The sequence below is a fragment of the Aspergillus ambiguus genome (genome assembly GCF_047715705.1).
Source record: "Aspergillus ambiguus strain CBS 117.58 unplaced genomic scaffold BDV59scaffold_19, whole genome shotgun sequence".
In the NCBI taxonomy this organism is placed as follows: Eukaryota; Fungi; Ascomycota; class Eurotiomycetes; order Eurotiales; family Aspergillaceae; genus Aspergillus; species Aspergillus ambiguus.
The window spans coordinates 141,593-162,424 of NW_027395532.1; the positions used below are offsets into that span (position 1 = coordinate 141,593).

Sequence of the window (20,832 nt, forward strand, 5' to 3'; positions counted from 1 at the left end):
AAGGTGGGGCAGAACTAGAACGCCCTTCAAGGGATGGGAGAACTTCCCTGTTTATCTCCAAGTGGGGGGGTTGTCTTACGAAGTTATAAAGTCGGCATTTGCTAGAAGAAGCCTACATAACCAATCTGTCGTTAGTTACATGGTTTGACAAGATAATGACCAAAGTGAACGCTCTTTACAGCCAATGCACGGTTTTGTGGATCTGCATCCTCCGATAAATTGCGCTTTTCAGGCTCGCACACGAGCCTAACATTGAAGGTGAATGCTTCCAAATAAACCCCGAGACATCCAAAGGGGGTCCGTCAGTAAATCAAGTGTAGATACTCTGCGAGACCCATCAGTATCTTGCTATCGACATGACATAGCCTACCCCGGGTGACTTACCTCGGTAATCTGATTCACCTGCAAGCCGGGCTCCGCCATTTCGGCGTCTTTCAAGAAGTTCAGGGGCATCCAAACGAGATGTCCCTTGATTTTGTCTAGCTTCTCGCGGACATCCTGGGCAGACTGGTACGGATCGAACAGATGGCCCAGTTTGCGGCCCTTCTGAGGCCGGAAGTGGTCGTATTCTTCGAAGTTCTTGATGTTGTCGTCCGGATCAGCCCGGAAGAGCATTCGGTACATCTCAGTGTTCACACTAGCCTGGCTGGTCCATGTCTCCCATAATGCATCATCCAAGGGATCGGTGACAAAGTCGTTCTCTGGGCCCTCAAGGACCTGGTTCATGCAGACATTAGGTGGCTGGGCATTGGGGTGCTGGGAGGCATCATATTCCTGGGCAGGCAGCAACCCGAGGTGTTCTCTCCACAGTTGACGACGGAGGGTACCGGCCATACGCGCTGCCTTGTAGGGTTTGCCGTCCATCCTGCTGTCGATGAAATCTTGGTCTTCGACGACGATAGCCAGTTCACTATCGTGGTAGCCCAGTTGAGACTGAAGAATGGTTAGCGGGGTTTTGGAGTTCCCAAACGTGACACCTACCCGATCGTTGATGTTTGCGCTACCGCAGATCACGATCCTATCATCGACGATGCACACCTTTCCATGCACGTAGAGTTCCTCCTGGACGATATTGTCCTTTTCAGCTTCGGGGTCGCCTTCCCAAGGTTCGTCGGACATCTTGCCACCGTTGAGCATTGTGGTGTGGGCGACTGTGTCCTTGCTCTTGTAGCCGTAGTCGGACTGGTGGCGCTCGGACTGTTCCTCATATCGGCGTAACTTATTCAGGCGTTCCTCTCGTTCCTGTTTGGCGTTATCGTAGTCAACTTCGTTCTTGTCTCCTTCCTTTCCAACGGCAGGGTGCACGCTGTCACTCATGATTGACTCGGCGATGCCGCGTTGGATATCATTGTAGGTGACTCCGGCCTCCTTCTCCAAGGCTTCCAAAGCAGGTGTCTTGTTGATACGGTCATACGCGCGCAAGTTGAAGACGAAGACGTGTTCTAGCGAGGTTAATATCAGTTTTGGAGCTTGGAAAGGCATACATACGTGTGGGATCCACGCCTTGAGCAGAAATCTGGCCGAAGATCGAGTGTTCACCACGATTAATGGACTTGTACTGGTAGTCCATGATAGCCCTCGTTCCAGTTGCTTCGTTCTGCCTCAAATCGCCGGCGAATCCGGGAATAGCGGGGATAACAATGATCACACGGAATTTTCTGCCCTCCTTGCCGGCTCTAACACAAGCCTCGACGATAGCCTGTCCGATCGTGTTCAGGATGGGTTTTTGTTGATCGCCAGTAGCGGTAACTAGGGTAGTCAGTATTATCATAGAGGGTCCCATTGAACGTGATTCAGATTAGCAGAAGCGTTCAGAGATCTTTGCCTCGTCCAGTCGAGGCCGTGTGTTCAACCATACTCTCTGACTAGACGCCCTTTTGAAATTCGCGGACATTGTAGAAGCACGTCGCTTAATTCCTGAACCACGAGGAGCTGGGACGGGTACATAGGCCACTTACTGAAAAATTGATTTTCGATGTAAACATAGTGGTTCGCTTTGCTGATAATCTCCTTGTAGGCATTCTGGATGCTGTGTTCGGTCAAAATTCCGCTGCTCCAATCAGCACTACTGCGGATGATTTGAGCTCGCGCATTGCCTTGCTTTCCAAGAGGCTTGGTGCTGAGAGGTGAAAGGGGATGTTGAACGTAATCACCACAGGGATATTTGGGCCGTTGCACGGCGACAATATCTTCATCCTCGCCGAGACGACCCTCGAGCGTAAGCCAATCCACGTCCTTATTACGCTTGTACTTATCGCGCTTGATGAAGTTCCACCGAAGGACGAAATGCTCGGCAATATCGTAGACGCAATCGCCCATGACGCCCATGGCTACATCATGCCACGGCATCCGGCCATACTCAGCTTTGCTGAGCTCATTGGCCTGCCACTGACCCACGCTCTGAAAGTCCATGATGCGGTTGTTGTTGAAGTCCTGACCGGGGAAGATCTCGTTTTTCATATTGGAAGGGTGGACGTCAGCCAATGGGTGCTGGTTGGCATCCCAGCGGCCAAAGCAAAGGTCGATTCCTCCGATGAAAGCCAGTGCGTAGTCAATGACGATGAACTTCTCGTGATGGGCCCAGTATAAGGTCATGTCGGCTGCATTTTCGAAGATGTTGTGGTCTGGGTGGCGCATGATCTTGATATTTCCGTAGCCTGGAGTGCCTTCGGGACAAAGGTTGCGCAGAGCGTGCTTAGTATGTGCCGAGTTACAGGTCAATGCTTGGTTGACCTGGTATTATCAGCCAATGACCCAACCGATGTTCAAAGGACCTCACCTCTTTATACACGATCACGTAAATCTTCACTCCAGCCTCAGCGCGACGCTTGAGAATCTGATCCAGTCGCCATTCCTGCGTCGTATAGGCGGGTCTCCGCAGGAACAATTCCGGGGATAGCCACCAGTCCTCGATGTAGATGACCTCTTTCGCCTGCTCAAGGGCGATGGAGACAGCCCAGAGATAGTCCAAAGCATCCACATACCACTTCACCTTATTGCCTTCGCGGATAGGGGCGAACGAGTGAAAGCGATGGGACTCGGAGATTTCCGTTCTCTTCTTGTCGGTGGCTTGTTCGTGTTCCTCGTCATGGCGGTGATTGGGATTGACAATGTTGAAAAATTTGCCAACTTTATGCTTGAAATGATGGGCACCTTCTTTGACATCCTCCAGGCTGGTGTCTATGTAGGTGTTCGCGTCAGTTTCAGCTGAAGAGCTGGAAGGGGCAGAACCCACCTTTGAAGTGCCCCTCCAGGCCGGTGATTTTGTCCTTCCACTTGTCCATGTTGAGGCAATGATAAGAGGGACAGTAAATGGACTAATGGGCAGCTAATTGAAAGTGGCAAAGGTGTGAAATAACAAACAAGCAACAAAATGGGAGAAGGGGAAGAGATGAAGAGATGAAGAGGGGGATCGACACATGTGGTTGGGGCCAATGACATCACGCGGCTTTTTTTAGATTTTTCTTTCTCAGCCTTATGGCCTGAGGCTTTTCCCCTCTCCGAATCTCCAGCAAAGAGTATCCTCCCCCGCCATCAGTCTCTACTAGCCTTTTCCTGCCCTGATTCAACGTGTTTGATAGGTGTGTGTCTGGATTTCCGCCGTCTGCCCCACCGCCGTCCACCGGTTGACCCCGATCCGGTGATCTCTCTATCCATGGACTTTCACCGCTAATAGAGGCGTGAGAACAGCTGATCTATGACACAATGAGGGCGAATCGGAATATCTACAAGGACGATGTGGATTTCGCGGCGCTCGCTCTACAGTCGCCTGATTTCGCGAAGTAGTACGTGGTCTGCTGCACCCTGTTTTTACCATCTGACTAACAGCGAGACCTTAGTCTGAAACCGAATGGCCAATTGGATTTTAGCGACCCTGATGCTGTCCGGTAGGTGAAATCATGTCAACCACCGCTGCGAGACTGACCGGGTAGACAATTGACCAAGAGTCTCCTGAAACGGGATTTCAACTTGCAAGTTGAAATCCCGGAGGATCGGTTATGTCCACCAGTATGCCCACCGTAAACAATCTCACGTACGGTAAACTAATGCATGCATAACTTAGGTTCCGAACAGGTTTGTGGAATTAGGCCTGCATAAATTGGGTTAAGCATCTCTCTGATAACCATAGGCTGAACTATATCCTGTGGATACAAGATCTTCTGGATACCACCGGTGATCAATATCGCGATGACTACGATCCCGACAGGACTGTTGTGGGCCTGGACATGTATTATTTCGGCCCCCATATACGCCGCATGAAAACACCCGCTGATTGGATCAGAGGAACTGGATGCTGCAGCATCTATCCGCTTCTGGGCTGCGCCATACGTCCCCAGTGGAAGTTTTTAGCAACTGGTATGGTGTCTGTCTTCCTACATTTCGAACAGTCACTTACCATTTAGATGTTGATGAGAACAATGTGAAGATATCATCACAGACAGTATCTGAGAACGGCCTCAAGGAACGAATTCAAATAATAAAAACAAATCCCAACGATGACCTGATTCCGTTGCATACAAAACTGAGAGTGGAGAGGTACGATACCCGACATATTGTCAAAATAGTAGACTAACCCAGCCAGTCTTGATTTTACCATGTGCAACCCTCCATTTTATGCATCTCGCGAGGAGATGATTAGCTCTGCTCAGGACAAAGAACGACCTCCGTTTTCAGTATGGCATACCTTCTATAGCCAATATATCACTACTGACAGGCCTCAGGCATGTACCGGTGCGGAAGTTGAGATGGTCACCGCTGGTGGCGAGATAGCATTCGTATCACGTATGATTGAAGAGAGCTTGCGTCTCCGCGAGAAAGTCCTCTGGTACACGTCAATGCTTGGGAAACTGAGTAGTGTGTCAGTCCTCATCGAGAAACTAATTGAATGTGGGAATCACAACTACGCCGTGACTGAATTCGTACAAGGTTCCAAGACGAGACGGTGGGCAATAGCATGGTCATGGGCTGACTTGCGACCCACGGTGGTACGTGCCTAATACCCTGATGAAAGAAGACGTAACTCATTTATTCAGAGCGTCGCACGAACCATTACAAACTTCCCCAGGCACCTACTTCCATTTCCTTCGGAGTATACTTTTGATGTTCCAAATGACACTATCGACGGGGTGGGCCAGAAACTCAACGAAGAGCTCACGTCACTCCCTATGAAATGGAATTGGCGCAAAAACTTGGCTACTGGTGTCGGTTTCGCGATGGAGAATGTGTGGTCTCGTCAGGCCCGCAGAAAGATGCGAAACACGGAACAATCCACCATACCAATGGATGAAAGTAGTGCAGCCTTGGGTTTCAAAGTGCAGGTGAAGAAATTGGGAGGACTCGATGACAAAGGAACTACAGTGGTCGTTAGATGGTTGAAGGGGGAAGATTCTGTATTATTCGAGAGTTTCTGTGGCATGGTGAAAAGGAAACTGCAGGGCAGGTAATTCACACAAATCCACACAGCGACATAGCATACTATCATAAACAAGCACAAAACATGGATTTATACATTTTCCGTCCAGAATTATCTCAAGTAGTCTCTCAACATACCCTATGGCTTCTATTCAGGCATTTATTGTCGCAAATCCTCCCCAGATAGCACCGGTATGTTAGGACTGCACCTGGAGTATGTAAGAATTTCCATCTTTACGGTGATTGACAATAATAATAGTAAATATTCACTGAAGTCTACCAAATAAGAACAATAAACGGTGGAGAATATTTTGGGAAAAGGAACTCAGGATTCTGTTTGCACCGTGATCAATATGAGACTCTCGACTAGCTAGTGAGATGTTCTTATCACTAGTATGTAAGCACTAACGCCTAGCTAAATTCAGGTCATTTCGCTGACAGGCTTGCGCGTTCTTTTCGTCTCATTTCTCATTCTTTATTGGAGTACATAAATATCGTCTTATTCTTCCCGCCCAAAACAAACAACCCAACACAAGAGGAAATAAGAAAAACAAAACCATGGCTCCTCAGAAGCAGTTAGTCCTCAAGCTGACCTCCTTTTGGTACAAGAAGGATGGTATCTCTTGGAAGGACTTCCATGAATACGGAACCAGAGAGCATGCACCCAAGGCTGTCCGCATCCAGGAAAGACACGGCGCCTACAAGATTACGCACGTGAGTTCCAAATGATTTGATATCTTCTCTCGCTTGATTCCAAAGCACTGTGTTTCTTACATTCTCTATTGCTAGGTGTATACACCACCAATCACCAAAATCCTCATCACCGAGAAAATCCCCTGGGCTCTCCGTCCGGGTTGGAGTATCGATGACCACGACATTGCGGTGTCTGTGTATGTTCCTGATCCCGAAACCCTGCAGGCAATCATCACGGATCCGGAATTCCAGGGCCTCGTCGCAGGGGAAGACCATATCTTGGGCCAGGAGCGGGCCACGGTGACCGCGGGCAGGGAGGAGGTTTTCGTTGATGAGGGTAAGATTGTGGACATTGAGCGCCCCAGCTGGGAGGCTTTAACGGCCATGGGTCAGAACAGCAAGAAAACTTCTGCCCCAGAGAACGTTCGTATCTAAGAAAGTTATACTAGTGGGCTCTCTCACCATCTTCCCCATGTTTTGCTATTAGGCGGAGGAAGAGTGGTTTTGGCCTTCTTCAGTAATTGATAATGAGCATACTCTCAACCCTGGAGAGCATGGGGTGCTTACCTTTTTGCCGGCTTCGCCGGCGCCTCTCTTCTTGGGAACGGCCATGTCACGGACGCTGCAGTGATAGTGTTCTTTGCGAATGGAGCGATCGCGCTGGTTTTAGAGAATACCAGTGGGTGAGGTGCGGGTGGTGGGAAAGGGTTGAGAGATCGTGGGGCGGGGAGGAAGTCTATTTATGGACGTGCCTGGGTGGCGAATTGTCAAATTGGCTGATCTTGGGGTTGTACTTTGAGGACTCATTGAGGTTCTATACAAATTGTATAGGGTAGTGATGGAGTTGAATGTTAAGAGCGTATCCCATAGTAAAACTCTGTCCAATCACATTGAGTCTGGTACCCGAAGAGGCTCTTATTGGATATAATAGCCCTACTTGGTGGCCTCTAAGTGCGGGACCATGTCAACGCCAAGAACATAAACCAGCCAATCATGTCGTATACGCGACAGACATCAACACACCATCGCACTTCTATATAAGATGTATGAGAACACATTGAGTCCTCGATGGGATTCTTCTGCTAATATAGACTTGTTCAAGCAGACTGCGGAGGTTCTAATTGCGGACTCCAGGAGTTCTATTACACCTCACGCACCTCAGGAATCGTTTGGGATCTCTAACTTCGGACCGATAATGTAAGAACCGTGCGTTATCCATGAGACAGATAATATCTCCTTCAGCAATACATCATTCGAAAAAGTTTGCCCTATATTTCCGCGTTTTTTCAGGTAATTTATTTGTGTTATATCATATTTATCTTGAAGTATTTTTTCTTATTTGGCATGGTGATAAGGATTAGCAATGCATTTCCGTGGCATGTGCTCCGGAGATTGGAGAGTAACAGCATAGACTGTAGTCGCTTGAACGATAAAAATAGCATCGTCTTTCCATATACCGACGAGCCCACGTATTTGTCCACATGTAGGGCGTCAATTATATATTCACTCTTTAAATGGCTCCATTGTTGAACCTCTTGGACATAGTCAAGGGTCTGTCTGCGGCAGAGCAATTGCGAACGCGACTTCCGATGGTGACCTTCCAGGCTACTCAGATATATCTGAGTAGCGTGCTGACAATACCACAAAGGAAGTGGCAAGCGCAGGAAAACATTGCGCGGACCGGGGACAGCCAGGCATGATAGTCGAATAGTCGAGATTCCAGTATGATTGATTCTGCAGAAGACAGATTAGATAGTTATGGAGCCAAAAGGTCCAGTGATAGCTCTTAGGGATTGTTGAGATGTACTGATAATGAAGGGGAAGGGAACGAAAACCAAGAGGTAACAAAAGGGCCCCCGCGCCCCGGTGAAGAAATGAGAGCGGACGATCGTGCCAGCATATTTAGCAATGATAAAGCCAACTTGTGGGTGAGATTCATCGGCAGTGTGCTGAGGTGATAGTCGAAGCGCGAGTTCAGGTAAATTTATTCTTATTCTTACTCATTACCATACCATTTTAACACGGATAGATATTTAGTGAACTCCGGCTCAAATAGCCCGCCACACTGAGCTAAAGCAGGAGTTGGAGGAACGCTGCCCCCCACCTATATGCATGTGAATTCATAGATTAGGTTAGTGCAGTTATGGATTTTTCTGTACTTATTTGAATACTACAGTGGATATTTGCTACAATTCTTCATTCACATATGTATCGTTGTGATATAAGAATGGATGTCAGGGGCCTCTGGAATGCCGTTCCTTCCATTCATACAACATACTCTTCCTTCTTCGTCTTCCTCTGTTGTGGGTGCCAATTCTCAGGAATACCATGATCGTGGCTATAGACCAACATCCATGCTCAAAAATGACTACGAACTTGTCTCAATAACCATATTTCTAAAGAATTGCGTCAGCCTAGGCGGCAAGAAGGTAGGCACTCCATATTTTTGTCTTTCACAATCTGCTCACAACATACTAGAATAAGGCAAGAACAAGTTCGGTACACAACTAGTGATAAAGCGCACAAGATCTTCTGTAAAGCTTGCTACGACTGCTTTCGAATGGTCTGTGGGTACCAATAGTTGTCTTCAAATCTAGATGCCAAACGAGCCGGCGGCATGAATTGTGCTATACCGCACCACTAAGCGCGAAGGCGCTTGCTATACGAGAATATTTTCGTTCTTCTACAGATGTTGTTGCAGTTTAGTTTGCGACTTAGCAGAACACTCGACCCCAACGCAATATCCTCGTTTCGCCCACCGCTCCCGTTCGTTCTCCCTCTTTTCGTTGTTGAATTTTCGAAGCTTGGTTATGTTTAGTACTCTTGTGAAGTTTGTGGAGAAGGCCCTGAGTCAATTGCAGGTGTCTGAGGATACGGACGGAGTCCTGGTCCCAGTACTGCTGAATCGGCGGAGACGTCGCCGGGTTTACGACCCGGATGGTGAGTCCGAAAATGGAAGAAAGAATGAGGAAACGCTGGATAATCAGACGCCAAACCCGCCGTCTAACGATCAAGAGTTTATCATTGATATCGATGAGCTCGATGTCACAGAAACCGTCGGCGACGAAGAGTATTGCTTGGGTCCGGACGAAGTCGTGTTCGGTAAAATTTACGGTTTCTGTAAGGACAGGCAACGTCTATATCTATACTTCACTGCTGTCATAGTCCAGCCTATTATATAACTGATCCAGTGTTGCTATGCCATAAAGGTACTAGGACATAACTAGAAACTCGGAAAATCCAATTAGCCCATATCTGCACAGAGGCATGTGAGTTATCTGACGGGCTATCAACACTACCTAGCCTCGCAGCTAACCAAGCCACCTTTTCTACCACCTTGATCGTCACAAGATGACCGGTATACGTTTCCTATCTCGTATATTTTCGAAATTTGTGCTATAATTTCAATATACAAGATATTGTAGACCTGAGTTATGCCGTTTCTCTCCGGAAAAGTGCCTTCTTAGTGGTACGCTGAAGTTAGTCCTATTCCAGGCTTGTGGGTGGCTAAGGAGATATCGTGTATACGTTTGAAAAGGATATTGTTTATATGGTATAGGTACATCACATTAATTTAGGGTGATACACTGTAGCCGTTGGTCTAGATTTAGATGTTAAGTCTACCCAGTGACATCACGCATGACATCAGTCCTAACCTCATGAAGCGATTGATCGATGCCTACCTAAAACTCTTAAAGCGATGCGCCCAACACTTGAAAAGGATCCAATGTATGATCTGAAACGCGCAAATTGGCCATGTCCAACAATTTTCAGCGAAAGAGGGTGGCCGTCATCGGAGCCGGGGCCGCGGGGATGGTGAGTCCATTGCCACACATAATAATATGGGACCATCCATGACGACCCTAGTCCTGCGTCTCCACTCTTGCCAAACATCCAGATCAATTCGAAATCTCCCTCTTCGACATTGCGCCCTACACCGGCGGCCAAGCCACCTCCATCGACCTCGATGAAGGCCGCTTCGGTGCGAGCTGGCTGAATGACGGCGTGCAGGGGGGCTCCGGCATCTTCCGCCATACGTTGAACTTCTTCCGCCGATACGGCTATGCGGCCCAGTCAGTCAAGCTGCAAGTGTCTTTCGGCAAGGGAAACGACACTTTCTTCACCAACGTTTTCCCGAGCCCTCTGGTGGACCGGTACTCAGCAGAGATCAAGAAACTCGGCCGCATGCTGCGGTGGATCAAGCGGTTGATGCCTGTCCTAGGCATCATTCCGGTCAAGGTGATCCTGCGGATGTTCAGATTCAGTCGGGATTTTGCGAATACCATGGTTCTCCCCCTGATGGCGTTGTTCTTAGGCACGGGCAACCAGACGCCGAACGTGTCGAGCATCCTGCTTGAGCGCCTTTTTGACGACCCGCAGATGCGCCTGTGGGATTATGACCCAGACATGCTGCTTCCCAATCAACCGGAGATGTGTACGTTCCCTAATTTGGGTAACTTCTACCACGACTGGACGCAAGATGTCCGCTCGCGGGGCGTGCATCTGCATCTCAACACTCGCGTAGAGATCCTACAGCGGGACACGACGCACGGTGTCATGCTGCGGGCACGACCTACGACTTCCGGACCAGACAATCCCCTGACTGTTGAGAAGTTCGATGAGTTGGTGCTCTGTCTTCCGGCGGACGAGGCAAAGTCCATGCTAGGGGGACACGCCACTTGGCGAGAACGATACGTACTCGGGGGCGTGCGCTTCTTCGACGACCTGTCCATCACCCATTCCGACTCCACGTATTTCAACAGTATCTTTGAGACACGGTTTAAGCCCGAGCTCTGTGCCGAGGGAACCACGCAGTCTCGGAAAGACCAGATAGCGTTCGCGAAGCATAACCCTCGCGCTCGCGCAGACGGCTGGGACGGTTATGCTCCCATGTACTATATTCATTCGTATCCGACGGCTCCGGACAAGATCGAGATGGGCTTCGACTGTACGAATTATCAGCATCAGTTCCGGCAAGCGTTTGGCGAGGAAGCCCAGACCCCAGAGCCCGATCGACATGTCTACCAAACGATCTTCCTCGACAAGACGCAGAAGAATCTGTGGACGTGGGAGGGCCTTGACGAGAGCAAGATAATTGAGCGCAAATGGTGGCATCAGTTTGGTCATAGATGGCAGCATTACCTACGTGTCGTTCCGGGAATGATGTTTATCAACGGGAAGAATCGTACGTTATACGCTGGGGCGTGGACTATGGTGGTAAGTGATTCGGTCTATGAACGAAGATTGAGACTAATGAGGAGCAGAACATGCATGAGATAGCGTGCATCTCGGGAATTGCGGCTGCCTACCAGTTGGGAGCGAACTATGAGGCATTTGACGACTTCGCGGAGGACTGTTTTGCTAAATATTTGCTAGTCTGCCACGGTACGCGGTATAAACGACCAAAGAGTGCTAGTGGTTAGGATGCATGTCCTCATGAATAGATTCGAATGTTGTACGCGGCCCATATCTGGACTGAACCAATATACGGGGTATAACTTGTTTGACACCAATATGTATACACGAATAAAGGAAGCTAATTGGCACAATAAGGTAGTTTGATTGTTCATTGCGTATCGTCAATGTTAAAGGCTATCCTTCATTGGCTGGACTAAAAACAATCGATCCTTCCTCAAGCTTCTCTTGTCAGTTCAATTCTTAGCATGTTGTCGCAGAATCTCATTGAGACCCTCGCGTTGGATACATTGATCAAAATGGAAAGATCGTGCTAGTGTATCGAGTTGAGATTCGTCCATCCCACGGAAGAGCTCGGCGAACTCATCAACGAAAGAGTTTGCCAGGAATGTTTGGAATATGTTTCGTAATAAATGACGCTCTGTCAACCATGGAGTGGGGTAGTTGTCTTTGGCCTGAGGACAGACCTTGTCAATCCAATCTGCCAAAGGCTTGAGGACGCTCTCGGGCTCTGCAGACGGGCGTCTACCCCAGTTATCGAGCAAAAGGCGATTCTTCTTCTCCAGTACAGGTTGGATTGTCTTGTTCCAGGGGCTATCTGGGTTGGTAAAGATCATCCCCTGGAGACCAATATCCTTATATAGCCAGATCGACCAATGAATATTGTATTTGTCGTAGATGCTCAATTGCTGGCCGAGTAGGTTGTATCGTTCCTGGTTGATCGTTTCGGCATCGTCGTCGATGCGCGGATCAGCATACACGGGTCCAAATTCGCCGTTCCAAGTTGCTGTCTTGTTCCGGTTCATGAATTCCGCCTTACGGAGATACTGGCGTTCCAGGTACTCCTTCTGCTCTATCGTTCCCTTGTATCTCTGTCCTGTCGGAAAGCCCATGGACTAAACAACATATTAGTCTGGATATCTAGGGGCTCTTGAAAAAACATACCGCATAATCATGCATAGCATAGACACAGTTTGGGAGAACTTTGTCAAACCCCTTCCACTCCATCGCGAAGGTATTTCCATCAAGCCACAAGATGTGATCCGGATCCACAGCCCGAATGGCTTTCTCGACCCGGTTGTAGAACGCAGGCAGTCTGATATGCTCAGGATCGCATGGTTCGTTCAGGGGATTGTAGCCTGCAACCCATGGGTTTCCTCTATATCGGGCAGCAATCTGCTCCCATAGCCAGACTGTGCGGTCCTGGTGATCCTTGTAATCCCAGAATGCAGCATAACTGGTCCTGTTATCAGAGTGCCAGTCTCCATTCTGACCACCAGGCGCAGTGTGCATATCCAGGATTGTGTATATCTTTTCTTTCGCGCACTTGACTAACGTTAGTACTTGTTCATATGCGCTCATACAGTTTAGTAAGCGAGAGTATGACCAACCAGTTCCACTACCCGATCCAAATGCTTGAAACCGGATTCTTTCAAGACACGTGGGTTCATGTCGTCTTCCAGATGGCGGTGGTTGAACGGAATACGAAGACAGTTTAGTCCCAGACCAGCGAAGAACTTGGCATCAGCCTCCGTGAAGAAATACTCCAACCATTTATCGAAGAAGAATTCATATTTTTCAGGCCCTAGAACCTTACGCATGGCAGCTCGGTGTTGCGACTCGTGACCAGGAAATCCTGTGATAAAATTCTCCATGCTAAATACCAATCAGCGTTAGTTTTGGGAGTTACTACAGTCCGTAAACCTACTTCATCCAGCCACCAATGGCAGCTCCACGAAGGAGAACCTCAGTGCCATTCTTGTCGACAACTTTGCAGCCTTCAACTCGCAGAATACCGGTAGTCATATTGGCTAGTAGAGTTTCTGCTCGTCAAGACTTAGTGGTGGATGGCAGTTCCCACTATTTGAGGTGCAGCTGATCTGAAATCTGACACCTAGGTTAGAGAATTTGCGCCCTCTTATTAGATAGCAAGCCGGGAAAATCCATCAGGCTTTCTTCGACATTCTCTGTGAACCCCGGCGGGGTAGACCTCAACTTCTTTGCTAACCTGTTTGCGTGGACAACTGCATCGGTTAAAAGACTGATTTAGCCTGATATTGTGGGATGACCCAAAAGTAGCTAGAAGCCTGGCCCCTGTATAGGTATGGTGGAATCCTTCCTTGGCTTTGGCGGAGAATGAGGGGAAGAATTCGGGTAGGTAGCCCAGACACCTTCGAATAAACCGTCTCGTGGGCATTGCCGTTTCGCAAATGATAAGCAGGTTGATGGAAACAAGCCTGGATAATAGATATAGTATGGTAGCAATAAAGAAAAGAATAAATGACATTAGGGTATCTGCAAATACAGACATCAATGCATGTAACATCTAACAAGCCAAAATTGAAGCAAATGCTAAGACCCAGTCCTTGTACAGTATAAACAATTATTATCTGCACCAATTCGAATGGCTAGATAATAGTGAAAGAAACCTCGCTATGTCAAAGAGCACTCGAGAATGAATGATGGCCGAACAGGCCCAGTCATATGCATGTATGTACCTCTAAAAAATTTCGTTTGCTGCTACCAGTCCTGTCCACGATCTCTCATTAGGATCTCAATGGCTTCATCTTCTGGGACTGGGTTGTCGTTTAGCTCCTGGACACATTGTGTCAAGCCCTCGGCAGCTTCATCGACTTGTTCTGCCGTCCAACCGGTGCAAGCCATGACCATTCGACGATAGTTCTGGCCTAGTACAACGTTCTTTGACTTGAGGCGATCCACCTCTGTAAATATCTCTTGATTGGACTCCTGGTAGCATTTTATCAATTGCTGTAGAGCTTCCGGTGCATATATCGAGGTTAGGTAGGTAACTTGTTTTTCGGAAAATCCAGAGGAAGGGTCGAAGTCTTCGGGGAAGATGGCCTCGAATGCAGCGATGTCAATCCCGGCGACTTTGTCTGCCTCGCCGACTGGGATGACTTTCGCGGGATCAAATGAACCCCCCACGAGGTTATTCAAAACAGATATAAGATCATCTGAGGATCTTTCAAGGTTTTTGAACCGTCGGCTCAGCTCTATGCGATCGAACGAGTTGCGCTTTAAGTCGTCCAGTCGCTTTTGCTCAATCTGTCGTGCTTTTGCAGACTCGCGTATCTTTGAATGCCAATGTTCGAACTTTTCTTGTTTCTTGGATAGGTTCGCGGCCAGTTCCTTGTCGACGCCACCTATTGTTTCTTGCACGATTGAACTAATCTGGGCAAGCGTCGCTATATCACTGTTAGTGAACGTAAAGCTATAAATCGCCGTAAGATGCTCACCATCTATAATTTCCTTCTTTGTCTTGACTAACTGATCCATAAAAGAATCGCTCTTGTTTTGAGATTGTGAGCCACCGTCAACCATGTCCACCCCGACTCCGTAATCTGCAGGCCGAAGGCCTGTATGGTTCGGTATGTGCGGATCGGCGCCCACTTCTAACAGCTGAGGTACGAGGACTGAGCGTGCGCGTCCGGCCAAGTTTAGCGCCGTGTCGCCCTGATCATCCCTCAAGTTCACAATCTCAGATATGAATCGACCTAGCGTAATAACGTCGCTATTATGGGAATGGTTCAGCCCATTTTCCAGTCCATTTGATGTCTCCTGAGGTGCAGAACCACCATGACGGACTATGAACTCCAACAAAGCTTCAAGGTAATGCTTAGCAGAGACATGACCACCGCCCCCAGTGGCAGCCATGACCGCAATATGATGAAGTATCGTTCGCCCACTATAGTCAACCATATCAATGGTGGGAGCCAACACCTGCAGCAATCGCGGAAAACTCCGATAGTCAAGATTGTTCCGCGTACCGACAGACTTCTGCAGCGCAGTTTCGCCTGCACCATTTAATCGATATATGCTCACACCTTTGGCGACTAGTGCGTGAACAAGAGGCATACGAGCGAGCATTGCCGCCCAATGGAGGGCGTTGTTGCGGTATTCATCGAGCGGGATCTCCAGATCTTCCCCAGTGAGTTGCATTAACGCAGGGTGTGTAGAGAAATCTTTGGTCCGTTTGTCGAGGAAAAGGGTCATTATGAGCTTCATTTTCTGGAATCGCTCCGGCGTCGAAGCTGGGGGAAGCGGCTCAACCCCACGCTTGTTGTCATCCATGACTGCCGAGGTTGACATGTCCATGTCTTGGTAGAAAGAATCGTTCGGTTCGGTTGGGGTTGGCTCTTGCATTGACAATGTTGAAGCTTCATACTGGAGGCCAAATGAATTCGCGTGGTTTGAAGAAGACCTAACACGCTTGCGTGGCGGCTCTGCAGGCTCTTCATGGTCAAATACCATACCTTCCTGGGCAAACCGGCCGTTGTTGGCATTGCTCCCAAAGCCGCTGTCGGAATTGACACTGTACATGCTGTGCTGACTGCTGAGAGGAATATGCGACTCTTGGCTGTTCATTTGGTTAGATGGTTTTCGAATAACGCTCGACCTTCTACCGTCAACACTTCTAGCGGCAGGGGACTCGAATCGGGCTTTACTCATGGCGTTCACGGCGGTAGCGGCGGTGCGAGAAATGTTCTGAAAGAAGGTTCCTTGCTGGGGCTGCGACATGCTCCGATTATCCATACTGCTGTAGAGACGTTTTCTCTGTGCAGCCATGGCTTGCTCCTTCGTTGGAGTGTCGAGAGTGTCTTGTACAGGATTGGTGGTGCCGTTCGGTCCCATGTCGTATTCAAGAAGGGGTCTCAGAAGTTCCTCGACATGATACTCGCGACAGAGGTCGACTCCCCTTTGGTAGTTGACCCAGGTACCCTGATACTTTCCATACCCTCCCTGGACCTTCTCGTGCTCGCCGGCTGCGATCTCCTTCTCGAGGGTCTTCGTTCGTCGGGCTTTGACGACACCAGCCACCTTCAATATCTGAGTGGCATTTAACCAAGAATCGGAGCGACGTTTCATAACTGCGACTCCGTTGACTTCCATTTCATATACTGAGACATTTGAGTACACAGCCTACATAAAGAGAACGTCAGCGGGTTGGAAGGAAAGCACCAGGAAGGGATGATGGGATGACAGACTCTGTAGATCTGAGGTTTGAATTCTTCCTGATATGGGACCATTGTTCCATAACCGTTCATATCTTCGAACCCTCCAAAGCTACTTCTCGGCCCATGGTGCATGCCGTTGGAATAGTTGAAGGACATTGCGGATTGTTGAGAACCCTTCGGAGGGGGAGTGGCCCGGGGGGTTGAAGCGACAGATTGGGAAGCATTGAAAGATCCCATCTGTGACTGCGAGAAAGCCATTCCATTTGTTGAGCCGATGCTACTTTGGGAGTATGACATCGGCAGACTGGGACGCGGTGGTTGGTGGTTGTTGGAAGCCATGGTGGAAGTTCGAGTTTAGGGTCGGGTCCCCAACCCAGACACCACACATACAAGCTGGAAGAATGGAAGATTAGAACAACCTGTACTCCGTCTAGCGGCAGGTGAATAGATCGAGAATCCTCGAGGGGCGAGAAGGAAAAGACAAAGAGAGGCCGGAAGCATGTGGGGAAAAGCACCTGTTCTAGGATCTGCCGTCGCGCTTGGAGGCGAAGAGGCGCGTGGCTAGCCGACCGATCGCGACAGGGATGCAACGGAACAGAATCAGGCAACCACCAGCGGTTGGGAGTATAGGCATACGCTGGCTTGGAGGCAGGCGGAATGATCAGGAGGCAGAAGTCTTCAGGAGATGGAGCATCGAGGACGCTTGTATGCAAGAGAAGCAAATGGAGATCACGAAGAAGTCGCGGGGCGGCAGGAAGTCGCGTTTTTGGACTAGCGCTTTCGCGTAACCAACTATTTCCCCTTTGGGCCACCGCCTTCATTTTCCGAACCGCGGCATTATTTTTATTATCGTCATGGCTATCAATCACTGCCATGTCATCCGGTCGAAATGCTCGAACCATATCACCTCGACCGGATCCCTCCCAAGCAATGGCTACATCTCTACCGATCCTTACTTCGCGAATGCTCCTACCTGCCGGATCCTATCGCACGGCCTTACATGCATGAATATGTTGTCGACCGGTTTCGACGATATACTGACGACCGCAGACCCTCGTTCAATAGAGACTTGCAGCGACACCATGCTCTATACAAGACGGGACTGGGGAAGCTAAAGCTGTTAGAGCGTGCGAACCAAGGGTATTCGCGACATTTGGAGAAAGTACTTCGATTAGCATACGGGCGGAAAGGCAAGCGGCGAAAAGCGCTGTTGGACGCGTTAGTTCCGCCGGAGGTTCCTGCGAACACTGCTGCCGTGATGGAGCTGATCCAGAAAGCTCGGATGTATGAGGACGGCTGGGAGCCTCCCTCCATTCTTATGGATCTGCTGAAGTCCCAGCATAATAACGGGGTGATAGCCCAGCTCAACCATCGCCAGGTGAAGCATTTGGAACCCTCCATACCGAAAGCAAATACTTGGGGGCGCCCCGTCAACATGTCGCGCAGGAAGAATATCCGGCAGCAATGGTATATGTCCGTGTTGGAGTCCTTGCTTCCCCCGCTCCCTGATGCTGAACTAGAAGTCCTCGAAGGGCTAATATCAGGGAGACTACAATGGAAACCACCAAAGAAGAGGGCCGTTCTTTCTATTGCTCCACCGCAGCCTAGTCTTGATGCCGAGTTCCTAACAGACGGTCCAAGGAAAGGCCACACGTTTAGGGTTTATGCAAACGGGCGACCTCATAATATCACGCGAAGATTCATGACGCGGCTCTGGAAGCGTATATCGTGTCTAGTTCCTCGCATGGTCTTGGATCCCACGGGACGAAAGCACGTGTTCATGTGGGATATGATGAGACCAATCCCGAGCCTTCATGCGGAGGTGAAAGACAAAGAAACTAAAATGTTCGAGGGGATTGATTGCAAAGGGAAGGTGGGTGGGGATTGAAGCAAGCTATAGACTACGTATGCTCTACTTTATCCTGGTGCTAACCAGATGCCCTTGACCTTGGCCTAGTGAAGTTTTAGGCCGACGCGTCTCATGACTATGGTACATATGTATGAATATCTGTGTAAATTATCAATCCAAATATCTTATATCAAGTGTCTCTAAAGGGAAGATTAAGGTCTCATTCCAGGAGATGATGCTGAAGGGTGCACAAACAACCTTTACGACCTGGATTGAATAGAGACCCAGGCGTGATTTAGTGGCACATTAATCATATTACCCGTTTTGAACCTTCCCATGAACCAAACTCAGGTCCCAAGATCAAGCATAGACTAGACCAGTTAGGTCCCATAAAGGTCACCCAAGATAGCCACGAGGCTCAACTTATCTGTCGATTACCTCAGCTCGTATTGTTGACCCGCACTGCCCAAGCTGACGCTTGAAGTACGCCGTACTGTGGCTGAGACGCAATGAACGACAGGATCCCTAAATAGCATCTCGTCTTATCTCCGGACTCTGCTGTGATTGCTCAGACCACGCATCCGTGGAGGTCCGAACGGGTGTGGAAACCCCACCATGTGGCTCATCCCAATGTTCTGCTTTGTCGTTTCTGAGAAGTCTTGCATGGATACCTGCAGGATAGGCTGAGAGTGCCCGGCTCAGCTTGACAGACGCCTTAATCAAACCTCAGAGGCAGCTAGAGGAGTCGTCATCCATCCATTCGGTTAGGCGATGTACAGTACGTACTTTGTAGGGTCTTTGGGCCTGCAATTACCGAGAACCCCTGGAAATGGCGTGGGAATGGGTCCCGTCGACACTGCCCCGCAGCGCCATTCGTGGTTCTTTCCCTCCACCTGGCGGCGGTCCCTGATCGATAATTATTTCGATCCATTCATTCACTTAAAAGCTGACCGAACCCCTCCTCCTTTTCCCGATCCACCTCCTATCTCACAATCATCCATCATGTCTGACCCCTACGGAAACCAGCACTACAACCAATACGGCGGACAGCCTGGCTATGGATACCCCCAGGGTCCGCCGGGGGGTTATCCTCCGCAGGGCCAGTATGGACAGCCTCCGCAGCAGCAGGGCTACTATCCTCCCATGGTAAGCAAACAGACAAGCCTTGTTCCTGATGCGCTAGCTGGCATGCGTGCGTCCCAGCGAGTCGCATGCATCTGCGGACAGCTGCATCCGAGCGGCGCCTGATCGTTCCAATGCTGACCCGATTCCCCGCTAGCCCCAGCAGCCTCCTAACCCCGGATACGGCGGTGCTCCTCCCTACGCCCAGCAAGGCTATCCCCCCTACAGCGGCCCTCCCCAGCAAGGCGGATACCCCCAAGACTATAACAACTACGGACAAGACCGTGGTCACTCCCCTTACCCGCCCCAACAGCAACCGCACGGCGGCGAGAGCGCTTCGTACTATGGTGGCGCCCCTCCGGCCGGACATGCTCCCCAGTATGGTCAGCATATGGCTGGGCCGGAAGGCGAGCGTGGTCTCGGTTCTACGTTGATTGGGGGTGCTGCAGGCGCATTCTTGGGCAATAAGACTGGCCACGGCAAGGTGGGGACGCTCGGTGGTGCGGTGGCGGGTGCGGTGGGCATGAACATGGCCACTAAAGCGTATGTTCACTCCTTCTGATTGATAGAGGTAATGAAGACTGACCCAAACAGACACAAGAAGCACAAGAAGGGAAAGAAAGATAAGAAATACAAGGGTCACAAGCGTGGTGGAAGTTCTTCCAGCTCCAGCTCGTCCGACAGCGACTAGTCGGATGAGTTGGTATGAATGATCACGAGTATGATATCAAGGATACCCTGTCGCGAGAGATGGTATTGAAACTATTCTTGCTGCGTTCTTGTATTCCTAGCCCAGCCTGTGTCATAATGATATGATGGTTGCGTTCAATCAGGCAGACATTGTAGGGTTTGTACTGTACTGCGCAATTCAGTCATGATGACTTGTCCTAGCCGAGAGTCGGCAGACAGATGTCGATTGTATGCCGATTTGATTGCAAGTGCAATAGAAATTTAGTGCATTCTTTGGATAGATTCATTCATTGGTTGGGTGTCGTCACATTTGGTGGCGATTGATTCCCGAAATCTCAGGCACCAACGGAAGTACAATAGATGTGTTCTTCCGATTGAGCCAACCTAGGCTAGGCTACGCATGAGACATCAACTCAACCGCGGTAGTTTTGTGAGTCGTGAATATGGTACTAAAATCAGCCGGGGGTCATCCCGTCGAGCCGACATTCGTCCGAACTGGTTCAAACGAAAAGGGGGAGCAGAGTAAGAGAGTAAGGGATCCTTCAAACTCGGACCTACAAAGTAAAATAAATGATAGTTTTACGAGAAAAAGGAAAAAAAGTTGAAGAATGCTGGATCAAACTTTGACCCACCAATTAAGGATTTGCTGGACTCTTGCCACCATCTCCGGTTTTT

General features: G+C 49.3%; 8 protein-coding genes across 8 annotated transcripts; 5 read left to right on the forward strand and 3 right to left on the reverse strand.

The window, feature by feature from the left end:
- Nucleotides 1-310: 310 nt before the first annotated feature.
- pldA (putative phospholipase PldA) lies at nucleotides 311-3,441 on the reverse strand (the record flags this gene model as incomplete). The annotated part of the gene is made up of 8 exons (XM_073694073.1): nucleotides 311-325; nucleotides 385-933; nucleotides 982-1,442; nucleotides 1,489-1,749; nucleotides 1,959-2,733; nucleotides 2,780-3,180; nucleotides 3,236-3,275; nucleotides 3,364-3,441. 8 exons carry the CDS (start codon nucleotides 3,439-3,441, stop codon nucleotides 311-313), a joined length of 2,580 nt encoding a protein of 859 aa, XP_073547208.1.
- Nucleotides 3,442-3,506: 65 nt separating this feature from the next.
- On the forward strand, nucleotides 3,507-5,517 carry BDV59DRAFT_42027 (DUF890 domain protein). The gene is made up of 11 exons (XM_073696350.1): nucleotides 3,507-3,581; nucleotides 3,691-3,785; nucleotides 3,840-3,887; nucleotides 3,933-4,008; nucleotides 4,064-4,074; nucleotides 4,130-4,228; nucleotides 4,283-4,356; nucleotides 4,404-4,536; nucleotides 4,583-4,673; nucleotides 4,722-4,985; nucleotides 5,034-5,517. Exons 2-11 carry the CDS (start codon nucleotides 3,706-3,708, stop codon nucleotides 5,442-5,444), a joined length of 1,287 nt encoding a protein of 428 aa, XP_073547209.1. The 5' UTR covers nucleotides 3,507-3,581; nucleotides 3,691-3,705; the 3' UTR covers nucleotides 5,445-5,517.
- A 453-nt stretch (nucleotides 5,518-5,970) lies between these two features.
- BDV59DRAFT_202586 (EthD domain-containing protein) lies at nucleotides 5,971-6,540 on the forward strand (the record flags this gene model as incomplete). Its single annotated transcript, XM_073694074.1, has 2 exons — nucleotides 5,971-6,126; nucleotides 6,202-6,540. The coding sequence occupies 2 exons, from the start codon at nucleotides 5,971-5,973 to the stop codon at nucleotides 6,538-6,540; spliced, it is 495 nt and encodes a 164-aa protein (XP_073547210.1).
- A 3,309-nt stretch (nucleotides 6,541-9,849) lies between these two features.
- Nucleotides 9,850-11,528, forward strand: BDV59DRAFT_208206 (putative flavin-containing amine oxidasedehydrogenase; the record flags this gene model as incomplete). Its single annotated transcript, XM_073695160.1, has 3 exons — nucleotides 9,850-9,921; nucleotides 9,973-11,322; nucleotides 11,370-11,528. The coding sequence occupies exons 1-3, from the start codon at nucleotides 9,862-9,864 to the stop codon at nucleotides 11,526-11,528; spliced, it is 1,569 nt and encodes a 522-aa protein (XP_073547211.1). The 5' UTR covers nucleotides 9,850-9,861.
- Nucleotides 11,529-11,673: 145 nt separating this feature from the next.
- Nucleotides 11,674-13,390, reverse strand: BDV59DRAFT_208214 (glycoside hydrolase family 5 protein). Its single transcript, XM_073695161.1, has 4 exons — nucleotides 13,229-13,390; nucleotides 12,912-13,176; nucleotides 12,466-12,846; nucleotides 11,674-12,416 (listed from the first exon to the last, which is right to left on the reverse strand). The coding sequence occupies exons 1-4, from the start codon at nucleotides 13,324-13,326 to the stop codon at nucleotides 11,757-11,759; spliced, it is 1,404 nt and encodes a 467-aa protein (XP_073547212.1). The 5' UTR covers nucleotides 13,327-13,390; the 3' UTR covers nucleotides 11,674-11,756.
- Nucleotides 13,391-13,745: 355 nt separating this feature from the next.
- On the reverse strand, nucleotides 13,746-17,202 carry BDV59DRAFT_179985 (putative APSES transcription factor (MbpA)). The gene is made up of 3 exons (XM_073689983.1): nucleotides 16,527-17,202; nucleotides 14,778-16,461; nucleotides 13,746-14,726 (listed from the first exon to the last, which is right to left on the reverse strand). The coding sequence occupies exons 1-3, from the start codon at nucleotides 16,833-16,835 to the stop codon at nucleotides 14,041-14,043; spliced, it is 2,679 nt and encodes an 892-aa protein (XP_073547213.1). The 5' UTR covers nucleotides 16,836-17,202; the 3' UTR covers nucleotides 13,746-14,040.
- Nucleotides 17,203-17,369: 167 nt separating this feature from the next.
- Nucleotides 17,370-18,610, forward strand: BDV59DRAFT_179986 (uncharacterized protein). Its single transcript, XM_073689984.1, has one exon. The coding sequence runs from the start codon at nucleotides 17,386-17,388 to the stop codon at nucleotides 18,382-18,384; it is 999 nt and encodes a 332-aa protein (XP_073547214.1). The 5' UTR covers nucleotides 17,370-17,385; the 3' UTR covers nucleotides 18,385-18,610.
- Nucleotides 18,611-19,347: 737 nt separating this feature from the next.
- BDV59DRAFT_202591 (putative glutamine-serine rich protein MS8) lies at nucleotides 19,348-20,158 on the forward strand (the record flags this gene model as incomplete). Its single annotated transcript, XM_073694075.1, has 3 exons — nucleotides 19,348-19,491; nucleotides 19,625-20,010; nucleotides 20,062-20,158. The coding sequence occupies 3 exons, from the start codon at nucleotides 19,348-19,350 to the stop codon at nucleotides 20,156-20,158; spliced, it is 627 nt and encodes a 208-aa protein (XP_073547215.1).
- Nucleotides 20,159-20,832: the final 674 nt, after the last annotated feature.

Excerpts from the sequence above, each read along its gene's own strand:
- BDV59DRAFT_42027 (XM_073696350.1), top strand. The coding sequence starts at position 3,706 with ATGAGGGCGAATCGGAATATCTACAAGGACGATGTGGATTTCGCGGCG. Across the intron at positions 3,786-3,839 it reads TCGCCTGATTTCGCGAAGTA|TCTGAAACCGAATGGCCAAT; the intron begins GTACGTGGTCTG and ends GCGAGACCTTAG. Across the intron at positions 4,357-4,403 it reads GTGGAAGTTTTTAGCAACTG|ATGTTGATGAGAACAATGTG; the intron begins GTATGGTGTCTG and ends CTTACCATTTAG.
- BDV59DRAFT_208214 (XM_073695161.1), bottom strand. The coding sequence starts at position 13,326 with ATGACTACCGGTATTCTGCGAGTTGAAGGCTGCAAAGTTGTCGACAAG. Across the intron at positions 13,177-13,228 it reads GCCATTGGTGGCTGGATGAA|CATGGAGAATTTTATCACAG; the intron begins GTAGGTTTACGG and ends ATTGGTATTTAG. Across the intron at positions 12,417-12,465 it reads ATGCTATGCATGATTATGCG|TCCATGGGCTTTCCGACAGG; the intron begins GTATGTTTTTTC and ends TATGTTGTTTAG.
- BDV59DRAFT_179985 (XM_073689983.1), bottom strand. The coding sequence starts at position 16,835 with ATGGCTTCCAACAACCACCAACCACCGCGTCCCAGTCTGCCGATGTCA. Across the intron at positions 16,462-16,526 it reads TCAAACCTCAGATCTACAGA|GCTGTGTACTCAAATGTCTC; the intron begins GTCTGTCATCCC and ends CTCTTTATGTAG. Across the intron at positions 14,727-14,777 it reads AAAGAAGGAAATTATAGATG|CGACGCTTGCCCAGATTAGT; the intron begins GTGAGCATCTTA and ends ACAGTGATATAG.
- BDV59DRAFT_179986 (XM_073689984.1), top strand. The coding sequence starts at position 17,386 with ATGCTCGAACCATATCACCTCGACCGGATCCCTCCCAAGCAATGGCTA.